A 12,081-nucleotide genomic window follows, 5' to 3' on the forward strand; every position below is an offset into this window, starting at 1 on the left:
ACTTACCTAATGTTCTTAAACCTTATGTGCCTCTCACTTTATTTCTGATAGTACAGGACTTCAAGATCCTCTAACTTGGCTTTTTCCAATCACAAGCCTTCCATCATATTTGGGGCTCTCATTGAGAATGTCACAGGGCAGTTGATACCAGAGCTCCAAGGGGCTTGGCCATGAGGATAACTGTGGAATAAAGCCAGGGTTGACCAGTAGGGAGAGTGGCAGGAGTGGAAAAAAAGTTCACAGAGCTGTAACTTAGAACACTGGTTGCCTTTTATCTGTTTCCCTTTTGCCTGTACCCAGTGATTCATTTAGACCCTGGGGAATGAGGGAGTAGATGAAACATCACAGAATGAAGACAGCTCTCTCTCCCTCCCTTTTTTTCCTTCCTAACCCCTTCAGGCTCAGCGGGACATCATATTTGAACTTCGAAGAATTGCTTTTGATGCAGAGTCTGAACCAAATAACAGCAGTGGCAGCATGGAGAAGCGCAAGTCCATGTATACCCGGGATTATAAAAAACTTGGCTTCATAGTAAGTAAGCCATCTCCAGTAAGCTCTCTCCTTCCAGCACCCGAGGGCCTGACCTCAGCCACATAAGCGAGGTCTCCTCCGAGCCTGTGGTCCTCCTGTGCCTTACAGAATAGTTTCCACATTTTCCAGATGTTTAGCTGATTTAAACAGGATCACATGAAAATCTCTTCTGGCTGCAGTGGAATGGAATAACTTGTACAAGTGTGACTAATACTGAGTTTGTTTATTCAGTTCTGATTAAGTGTAACCAAGAGTAGTTAGCCCGGAAAGCATCTAGACTTCGTTAGATCTACTTCACAGGAGGCTGAAGATTCTATTTAAATGAAATGGGTGATGGCAACTGTGGCAGAAACCTTATTTGGGGCTGGTGACTGGGTTATTCACATATGTCTATTCCATATCAAAATCAGATTGAGAGTCTCCTGAAATTTAATCATGGTGTGACATGCAGTTTATATTGTCCTAAAAGTTTTGTCTTGCTACGGATGCTAATTAGTTACCACTTAGATTTTCTTTTTACTTAGTTTGCAGATCAGAACACAGCCTTGTCCTAAATATAATCTGTTGTTTTTGTTTCTGCTTCTGGTCCATTTTTGCTTTTATTGTTATCACATTTCTATATGACCTTTGGCTTATTAACCTCAAATTCTGCAGGTGTAAATTTGGGTTTCTTTCTACCTCCTTCATAACCAACATAAATGAGACTTTTGTCTTCTGTAATTAGAAATCACCGGGCATTATTTTATAAGTCAAATACTCTTTCCTTGAATATACATACACACACTAATATTAATATTCATTTGTACACATCGGTATTTATGCTTTATTGTTATTTGGAAAACTTTGTCTTTTGTGGGAATTCTTTGAAAATGTTTCCACATCAGTTATATGCATTGTTTTTCATTACTGAAGAGTTTTTATTATATGAGTGTACTACAGTTTATTTAGCCAAGCTCTTTTACTGAGTATTTCAGTGTTTTAAAGTTACAGATAAGTCTGCAATTAACATCTTTGCCTCTCAGTACTGATGTACATCCTTAATCATGTCATTAGGATAAATCCATGGAACTAGTATTTCTATGATATATATTTTTAAAGCTTTTGATATCATCAAATTGCTTTCCACAAACACTGGGTAATTTCCTTTTTAACCATTGGTGCATCAGAGTAACTTTTTAATAAACCTCTCCAATAATATTTGTAAAACTAGAAAAAAATAATAATTTGATGTTATTCCTTTTTTACTGGTAGTCTTAACATGCTTTTTCTAATAAGAACACTTGTGAAGCATTGTATTCAGCTTTGCAACTTGCTTTACAGAGCTTCATTTTTATGCTGTCATATCCCAAATTTTGATTTTGACATTCCATTTGATCTTTTAGCTGACTCTGTTGTTCTAAATTTTAGCAAAAAACTCCAAGACTGATGGAGAGGTGAGAGTCCCTGTGCTTGGTGTGTGTCGACGATCAAGGTTCCGAGGTGGCCCCGGTCCTGCTCTCACCCACCTGTGTGTTGGCAGACTCTGTTTACTAGGGAGTTAGCCGTGGAATTGTGGATGCAGCTTGCATTCTACCTCCCGACAGTTCCTTCCAGGTTTTACTTTAATGTGTTGAGTGAGGAAAGTGAAAGTGAAAGTTAGTCGCTCAGTCGTGACCCCGTGGACTGGAGCCTACCAGGCAACTGTGTCCATGGGATTCTCCAGGCAAGAATACTTGAGTGGGTTGCCATTTCCTTCTCCAGGGGATCTTCCCGACCCAGGAATTGAACCTGGGTGTCCTGCACTGCAGGCAGATTCTTCACCTTTTGAACCACCAGGGAAGCCCCATGTTGAGCCAGAAGTCATATGCAAATCACCTGGGAAGTTGTGCAAAATGATCCAATCTCTTACCCTTAGGTCTTATCAGAGTGGCCAGGGAAAAGACCAAGGTGTGTACGTTTCGAACTGCTTCCCCTTGATCCTGATATTCTATCCCGGAGGAGAGCCTGGTGGTAGGGTACACCTGAGTTACTGCCATTTCATGTTCCTCCTTTTGATACTACCTGGATTTCTAGTGCATTTGAACAATGTGGAAAATGCAGAGTGAGCTCTTTACACATACTGATCCCTGGACACAATGTGTCTCTGACCCAGGTCCTAGTGGTTTTTGTCGGGGGCAGTTGGGTCCCAGAACACACAGTGTCATCTCTTGTCCTGGGCATGTGTCTGAGGGATGGAGGAGAGAGGGAAGTTGAGGAAAGACCACTCGGTAGGACTTGGATTATCCCAGCTTTTTGTGTTACTGCAGGTCTCTAGGAAGGATAGACTTAACGAGGGTGGGAGGTATGAGACACCTCCTTTTTTATTTCCATGCTCTGGTCCTGTGTGAAACCTCCAGGGTATCCCACAAGCCAAACTCTGAGTGATTTTTCTCGATGGAGCTCCATCTGTCTTAACACGATTGATAATTCCTTTCACAGTTGGCTTCTGGGGTCTGTCTCTGTGTTAGTTTTCAATGTCTGCTGAGTGTTTTTCGCTTTGTGAGTACTTTATGAAGAATGTTGCATTTTTAAAGTAAAAGTTAATTTGATGTGGTTTTAAGGCCTTCAGCACTTATGTGGCCTCCACTCCAAGGATTTGAAAAGTCATTTTAAAAAAAGCAAAAATCTTGAACAGAGAATAACAAAAAGGGAGTGTTGATTTCCTTCATTTTCCCCTGGTACTTTCTTTGAGCTTTCAATTTTAGTCCTTCCTCTGAAACGTCTTCCAGGCCACGATCTTGCATCAGGTAATGGAGAAACTGAAAAGACTAGTTAGTCATGATTCCTAATGCTAGAAATGATGCAACCACTTTCACAAGCAGAAATTTTCTCTTTTGACTGACTGCCTGTCATCAGAAATAGACAGGCCTCAATGGCAACCCACTCCAGCACTCTTGCCTGGAAAATCCCATGGATGGAGGAGCCTGGTGGGCTGCAGTCCATGGGGTCTCGAAGAGTCGGACACGACTGAGCGACTTCACTTTCACTTTTCACTTTCATGCATTGGAGAAGGAAATGGCAACCCACTCCAGTGTTCTTGCCTGGAGAATCCCAGGGACGGGGGAGCCTGGTGGGCTGCCGTCTATGGGGTCGCATGGAGTCGGACACAACTGAAGTGACTTAGCAGTAGCAGCACTAATGGAAAGACAGGCTGGTGGTGCCACCTAGAGGCCATTGTGCAAAACGCAGAAAGCTGGCGGAGAACATCAAATGTCTGGCCCGGAAAGCTCTGGATGCAGGAAGCTTCCTGGTAAAGAATTCTCTCTGTGCTTCCAAAGGAGGAGTAGTCTTGTCTGTAAACTCCTTACCGACCTCCTCCACAATCTGAGATTTGGGTAACCTTTTGGATCTCTTTGAAGAAAAGTTCAAGTCATATAAGATTGTAATTCCTCTTTTTTACATCTGAGTAGGAAATGTTAAGTGACAAATTTTTGGAGTTGAGTGACTCTAGATTTTAATTCCATCCTTCCCACTTAAAAAGTCACTTACTACTAACGAGCCATTTATTATTAACTGGCCAGTCGGGCAGTTATTTGAGCTTCCCTGGTGGCTCAGTGGTAAAGAATAAGCCTGTAGAGCAGGAGACGCAGGAGGTGCAGTTTCGATCCCTGGGTTGGGAACATTCCCTGGAGAAGGGCATGGCAACCCACTCCAGTTTTCTTGCCGGGAAAATCCCGTGGATAGAGGAGCCTGATGGGCTACAGTCCATAGGGTGGCAAAGAGTCGGACACAACTGAAGCGACTTAGCATGCAAGCATGGGGCAGTTATTTAACCTATTTGGGTGTCGTTTCCTCAGGATGAAACTGGGCAGGTGCTCTTCTATTTGGCAGCTGCTGGAGGGCCCTGCAAGAGCATCTTTTAGCAACTGGCCTTCCACCTGGCATGGCAGAGGCTCCCAGCCAATGGCACCTCCCTCCCTTACTTTTCGGAGAGCACATATCGAGGAAATCATAGGCAGCTTTTTACGTTTTCCGAAGTGGAGGGGCCGTTGTTCCAACAAGGCAAGAAGAACAGTTTGTTACCGGATAATAAAGCACGACACTTTTGAGAAGGCAGATGGGCCCCACATTTCTTCTCAGTGCAGCATCCCAACAGAGCAGATTTTTCTTGTGAAATCATTCTAAAGTCCCAATCTAAAGTGGCTAAATGGCTTGTATGGTTAGTCATAACACAGAAAAGCACTTGCTCTTAACACAAAGCTGCTTATTCTTCCAAGAACTTTTAGTTAATGGTTTCTGAGTTACAAAATGGACATGCTTGTAGATTCCCTGGTAAGAAGAGGGAGTCAGGAATGTCTGCATTAATACTAATCTTATTGGAACTTCTAAGAAGGGGTATGTGTGCTGCTCAATGTGACAGAAGGCAGATTCACATTTTTAGAGTGATTTTATTTTGAAAACACAGGAAATACCTTTATACAGACCATGCCCTATTGACTATAATGACTGGGAACTGTGCAGAATGTTTGCATACTCTGAGAAGAGTTGAGTTCCTGGCCACAGACCCTTTAGAATGTGACTGTCTTGATGTCAAATTGATAGCTTCTCTATTTGTGGATTTTACCTTTGTCCAGTCTAAAAGGAGGTATCTGTAGTTCTTTTTTCTTGAGCCCTCTTGGACTAAGGCAGATGTCAAAAAATGGAAAAGAGTGGGTTTTTTCCTTAGTTGCCTTTTTCTTTTTCTTCAGCTTGACTGGGGATAAAATAAGCTCATTTTTAAAAAGAAACTCTTTCTGAACAGCATAATGTGCTTTTAATATGAAGTGTTTTGATAAGCATTTACCTTAACATTTTCAGATGGTCTTAACAGAAAAAAAAAATGGGTAACATGTGATGGTGAAACAAGGTACTGGGAAAAATATTATTTCAGAATTAAGACTCTTTTAAAATGTAGTTGAGGTAAAATAAGGCCAGCTCTGCCCCTGTACATGATTGTTGTTGAACAGGCAAGTTATTCATAAATCCCAAGAGGAGGGAGCATGTGACCTCACAGGAACATAAGGGGCCACTAGGGTCGGTCAGGAGACAGAGGGAGCAAGGGGAAAACACAGGCAACCTCCTTTGTTGTGGTTTCTGTGGGAAAGCCAAGGCACAGCGGGTAAGCAGACTCAGAACTAGCTGGTTTGATTAATCTCCCTGAGTTCTGGAGCCTGCATGCTGCCCTGCATTGTCCGGTACTTGGCCCTGTGTTCATTAGGGCAGGTGGATGGTGGCCCCAAGTGTAAACACCTGATAAAAGAGGTTGTTGGGGGATGAAGGCAACCTTCTTATCTCTAGAAAGTAGGTCACTCTGCAAAGGGGAGCCCCTCCAATGTCAGCAAGGACCCAAGATTCCAAAGCATCAGAAAATATAAGAAAATGAAAAAACAAATGAATACAGACTTACATTCAAATTTTTAAAGGATTTTTTTACCTTCTTGGGTGATAGAAGATACTTATGCACAAGTATAATTATCCATAATTATATATGCAGTGCTTGGTGTCATTTTAATATATTTTTTCTCAAATACAGATGGCAGGATATGAAATGAGATGCATATTTATATATCTCTTCCTCCATCTCCATCTCCATCTCTGTTCCCATACCACAGAAGAAAGCATCTTAGTCTAAATGCTGCTGCAAATCAACAGCTACTAGGAGAGTGTGACATTGGGATTACGCTTGTCCAGGGCTGTCTTTGACTCTGCCACCCACAGGCTGAGTGATTCCGGCAAGGTACTTGACATTGTCATGTCTCAATTTTCTTATCTTTAAAATGGGGCATGTTAGTTGTTTCTGTCTATAGGTTTGTTGTGTGGATTAAATGAGTAAGCACTTATATATCGTACAGAACGATACCCGGACATAGCAATTTGGACAATGTTACAACTGCTATTAATATTATTATTGGAATGTTGCCCAGTGTCCCATGACACTATGAGAGGCAATGATGGGGGAATGTGAGAGTTGTAAGTTACTCCTAGGAAGATAATGAGAAAATGCATGGTTCAAAATAACAATTAAAGATGAGGGAATAATGTGTGCTTGGGAAACTGCAAGAAATTTGTCATGGCCAATGTTCATGTTGTCCTGGGGGCAGAGAAGTAGAGTTGGCATTGCAAGCAAGGGACCAGTAATAGAGAATTTTAAATTCAGAGGGGTTAAAATAGACAGTAAATCTTCATGGCTTCCATACCTGAATATTCACCCATTCACTACAATTCATTTGTAACCTTGAAATTAGTCATCGTGGGCTTTCACAGTCATTTGCAGACAAGCACTTAGTGGCAAAAACATTGAGTTACCGGGCAGTCTCATGAGATCAGCAAGGTATCTGCCTTCTTATTTCAACTCTTATTTTAAACGAGTATCCCTTTTGCAATCCAGCCCAGGACACACTTTCTGAAATGTTGTGCTTTCTCTTGGTGATTTTACCATTTACAATGTCCCCAAACACTGTGCTTAAGTGCTGCCTAGTCTTCCTAAGTGTAGAAGGCTGTGATGTATGTGTCTTATGGAGAAAACCTGTGTCTTAGATAAACTTACTTCAGGCATGAGTGACCCTGCTGTTGCTGTGAGTGGTGTTAATCAATCAACAATATGTTACATAGTGAGTTTTTAAACAGAAATGCACATAAAATAAGGTTATACATTGATCAGTTGACAAAAATTTGTGACCAGGGGCTCAAAGGAACCTAAACCTGTACTACCCTTAAGAACAATGGCTCAGTGTCTGTGATGATTTCATAGACCAAAAGCATAGGAAATAAAGAGAATCAACGTACTGTAAGGCCCTGGAGAGCTTTCAGGCTGGGGTGAGCCACGGAGAGGAGAAGCTCAGGCGGTCCGAGGCTCAGTTCTGTGCTCACCACGTGTCCCCTACATGTTAAGTTGGGAAGAGATCGCCCATCCTTCAAGATCTCACAGGTATGTGAGACGTTAACAAATGTCTGCAAATCACGGCACCACTCAGGACAGTCGGGGCGGGTGTGAATACTATAAGCTACTGTGACTTGAGTCATTTATTTCAAGAAGCTGCCTTGAAACTGCTGCTGTACCAAATACTACATCCCTGTAATTAGGTGAATTTTCATCCTGTAATCAAGTTTCATTCCAAACTTATTCTGCACAGATGAGAATGCAGCCTCGGGTGAGTCTGGCTTATATTTCAGCATCACTCCTAACAGGACTTTCTTAAAGGTTTTGTCACTGAAAATGTGATTCAGTCCCTTGGACTACAAGGACAGCATTAGTAAGAATCTAGACTATTTGGAAAGTAAATTTTAACATTTACCTAATTTTTGCTGGCCTCAACCCCCTTTCTCGAGCATTTCTGGAACCACAAATTAAAGCAGACTTTAATAAAGAAAATCACTTTTTCCCATAGGGATGATTTAATAATTGGAATAGTATTCCTAACCAAGAACCTTAATTTCAAATAGTTAAAGATGTGACCCATGAAAAATAGGTAATTAAAAAAGGGACAACTAATTAGGCTGGGGTGCTCTGCACGGAAGCTCTGGCAAGTCTTAGTCAGACCACCCAGCCCCAGCCTACCCCGTCCACCCAAGGGAGGGACCTTTTACAGACTGTGATGAAGGGATAACTGAGCTCCCTGAATGTTTAGGTTCAGTCTGGATGAAATCACAGGCAGTTACCGCACGCACCTATTGCCCAGAACCACATCTTCTATCTTCTGCCTCATGGACACCATGTTCTGGTCCATTCTGTTCAGAAACCGCCTTTCCCTATTCAAAATGCAGTGAGACCCTGGTCCTAATCATTTCTAGTCTTGCTCCATCTGAAAGGAAACGAATTAACAGAGCACTATGCATCTGCTAGAGGAAATGGCAGCCCACTCCAGTCAGTATCCCTGCCCAGAAAGTACCGCGGACAGAGGAGCCTGGTGAACTCCAGCCCACAGGGTCACAAAGAGTCGGGCGTTACTAAACCAGCCGAGAGATACCAGTTATTAGTGAAGCCTGAGCAGAATCAGCCAGCAGATGGAGTAAACCCACAGCCACAGGCGACTCTCAATCAGACCTCACCCCCGACAGACTCGGGAGTATCAGCCACTGGGACACCCAATTATATTATAGCTCCGCTTATCAGCCTGCAGAGTGTGAAGCTGTGGGGCCAAGACAAGAAGCCTTAGGATCTCTTCAGGAGGTCTGCTTAGCGTTCAACAAGGCCCTACAGAAGCTAGGACCATCTAAGATGCCCACCTGGCCTCCTTGTTAAATGAGATTTGCCTGCTGTTCATAGCCAGTGAGCATTTATATGTAGCACCCACATCTCCTGATGCTCATTTCCAATTATTTTTCCTTATGCTGTCGTGAAAATATTTTATATGGGGCATAAGAGTCTATACATCGAATATTTTCTTCTGTCTTAATCTGAAAATGCAAGAAAGAATGCATTGTAAATAGAAAATCCAGATGAATATCAACTGTAGAAACAATGATAATAATAATGTATTTGGGGGGTTTAAAAATATGCATAATTAAAGCATGGAACAACAATAACTTGGAGTGTGTAGCAGTGGTAAATGGAGTAAAAATGAACCAGCTGGGACGTGGTACAAAGCTATCGTGGAAGTCTGAGCTGACTCTTGATATGTATTTCTCAGGTGAGTAGAATCTTATGGATTCATTTTTCAACTTTTTCTTTTAGTAGCCATTTGTGACCTTGTGGACTGTAGCCCCCGCCCTGCCCCCCTGCCCTGGCTTCTCTATCCATGGGGTTCTCCAGGCAAGAAAACTGGAGTGGGTAACCATGCCTTCTCCGGGGGATCTTCCCAACCCAGGAATCCAACCTGTGTCTTTTGTGTCTCCTGCATTGGCAGGCTGATTCTTTACCAGAGTGCCACCTGGGAAGCCCCTTTTAAGAATCCATTTCTGGAATGAATTGTTCAGAGATATCACCGAGACTCCCATCTTGAACCTCTTGAACATTTCTTTGCTTTTTATCCCTGCCTTTCTCTTCCTCACTTCAACAAATAGCAAGGGGATTGTGAAAGGGAAAGCGAAAGAAGGGCATTATTTGAGGATACCCATAGTTTAAGTCAAAATTTGCAGGCAGTTCTGTTAGTCACTTCCTTGATTGGCAGGTAAGAGTCTGGCAGCTCCTCATTAGAGGTAAAGAGAGGACACGTGGCCAGGATGGGCTCTGCAGTGTCTGTCTTGGATGTTTTTGATCAATGATGCACAGTGTAGCATCTACTGTCTTCACGTTTGGTTTTAAGTGCTGAGACCATAGCATTGTTGAAGCTGTGGGTGCACACACAGAAGAATAAAAGCTCGCTTCCGAAAGTCTCTGGCAGAACCAGAAGATGGGATGTGGGGCTTCATTTCTCCCTCACTGAACTGAGGGGGGCGATCACTGGACAGAGCTGCTGCGCGGTGGGCTTTTCCGGTTGGTGTGGTGGTAGGCCCTCCTCCGTCTCAGGGTCGCGTCATCACACTCGCTGGTGATGCAGAGGGACATCAAGAAGTCCCGCTTAGAGCACTTGCAGACTTTTTGTTTCCTCTTCCTCCTCTGCTGCTGGCTGGGTTGGGAAAGGACGGTCCGAGTGGGCGTGGTGTGTCTGGCTTGCAGGGCAGCCCGCACGCAGGCTCTCTGCGGCTGTTGGAGCTGACAGGTGGGCCGGTTACCACTGCCTCACTCCTGTATCAGGGCTGGTGCTGTCGCTGCCACTTCCATCAGCTCGGTGGCTTCTCGTACGTGACAGGTTACTTCCTTCTCCCTTCCCTAGCAAGGGAGAGGAGTGCAGAGGCGCAAGAACTGGGGACAGTCTCATCTCAGAATCTGCCCCCCAAGAGTTACCCATGGATGCCATGTGAAGATGGGAAAAAAATCCATCAACCCTATAAGGGGCTCGAGAATAACTGTGCTCTTGAAGTGCTTTATATTTTTTAAAGAAATATTGTAAAAGAAAATTTTTACCAACAAATGGACTGTGATTCATTGCCATGACAATATCTGGGCTTCGTTCTCCTCTCGTGTTTTAATGTAATTAATTTTAACTCTAGGCAGAATTTCTCAGGTGGCTACTGAAAGCTGAGTGAGAGGATGGGTTGCTCCTGCTCGCTGTTTGCCCCACTCTCCTGTTCAGTCCTCCTGTTGTTGTTCAGTCTCTAAGTCGTGTCCAGCTCTTTGCGACCCCGGGAACTATAGCACTCCATGCTTCCCTGTCCTTCACTGTCTCCTGGAGTTTGCTCAGACTCATGTCTGTTGAATCAGTGATGCCATCCAACCGTCTCGTCCTCTGTCACCCGCTTCTCCTGCCCTCAAGCTTTCTCAGCATCACTGTACCCAAGGTGGGCCATTTATCTCCCGTTAGTGCTGACTTCTAGTCACTAGGGGGCGCTCCACACAAAGGCAAGTGTGTTTGTTTCTCTCCAGACAGAAGATTATTTTCTATCAAGAGCAGCTCTTAGAAGGCAGAGAACTTGGTGGGGTAATTTTTAAAAGGTTGAGCCCTGCACCAGCCAAAACATTCTGCCTTAAACTTTAGCTTAAAACCCACAAGAATTTTGTCTCCTTGAAAACAAAGCTATGGAGGCAACTTATTAAACCGTGTTAGTCACGGACTCCTTCAAGTAACCCTTTCCTGGCATTCTTTCTTTGTACATGGGATTTTGCAGCAAGGGTTACCATCCAGTGCAAGGGTGCAAGGGTGATGCACAGGGAATGTGGGCTTAATGATATATAAACAAGTCCGTTTCATCTGAGATAATATAGCACTGCTTTACTGACACACACTCTGGGGCCAAGACTGCCTGGTTTTGCATCCCAGCTCCATTGCTCTCAGCTGTGTGACCTTGGACAACTTACCTAACCTTTCTATAGCCCATCATCTGCATTAGTAAGAATAGCATAGTAATAGTTCCTACCTAAGCTTTGTGGTTGAGATTAATGAGTTAACAGAAATCAAACCTGCCTGACATTGAGAGAAATTTAATACATTCTAATTAGTGCTGTTACCCTCTGGGTTGGGTGGCCACAGTGAGTGTGGGGTCTGTGTTTTGACAGTTCTCCAGTTGACTGGAACCAGCTGTATTAGAGAGTAGAAATAAGTGGCTTCAAAGTAGAGCTAATCTGAGGGATAATAGGTCCCAAGAGTGCTTTGCTGGTGGCTCAGATGGTAAAGAATCTACCTGTAATGCATGAGACCGGGTTTGATTCCTGAAGATCCCCTGGAGAGGGGCATGGCAACCCACTCCACTATTCTTGCCTGGAGAATTCCATGGACAGAGAAACCTGGCAGGCTATGGTCCATGGGGTTGCGCAGAGTCAAACATGACTGAGCATGCACGCACATGCACAATAGGTCCCAAAGTCCATGAATTCTAGAGAATTTTTTTAAAGTGTTAGGCAGAGCAGGAATTTTATAATCTTCAAGAAGTGTTTAATGAAGAGGTTAAGTCCTTTTCCTCTGCCTTGAATAGCAGCTCAGGAACTAGCATTCAGGCCCATGGTTAAGCATGTCCTTAAGGATTTGGTCCTCATAGACACCTGCTCCTATGAGGATTTCCAAGAGGCAGGAGAGC

At 43.5% G+C, this 12,081-nt stretch overlaps 1 protein-coding gene across 4 annotated transcripts in view; it reads left to right on the forward strand.

The window, feature by feature from the left end:
• ELMO1 (engulfment and cell motility 1) overlaps positions 1 to 12,081 on the forward strand; it is a 559,777-nt gene that overhangs the window by 222,030 nt on the left and 325,666 nt on the right. For all 4 annotated transcript variants that reach the window (XM_043463190.1, XM_043463189.1, XM_043463192.1 and 1 more), the window contains one exon: positions 400 to 531. In XM_043463190.1, the coding sequence (XP_043319125.1) occupies positions 400 to 531 (132 nt within the window). The remainder of the gene's footprint in view (positions 1 to 399; positions 532 to 12,081) is intronic.

Source organism: Cervus canadensis, chromosome 3 (genome assembly GCF_019320065.1).
Source record: "Cervus canadensis isolate Bull #8, Minnesota chromosome 3, ASM1932006v1, whole genome shotgun sequence".
NCBI lineage: Eukaryota > Metazoa > Chordata > Mammalia > Artiodactyla > Cervidae > Cervus > Cervus canadensis.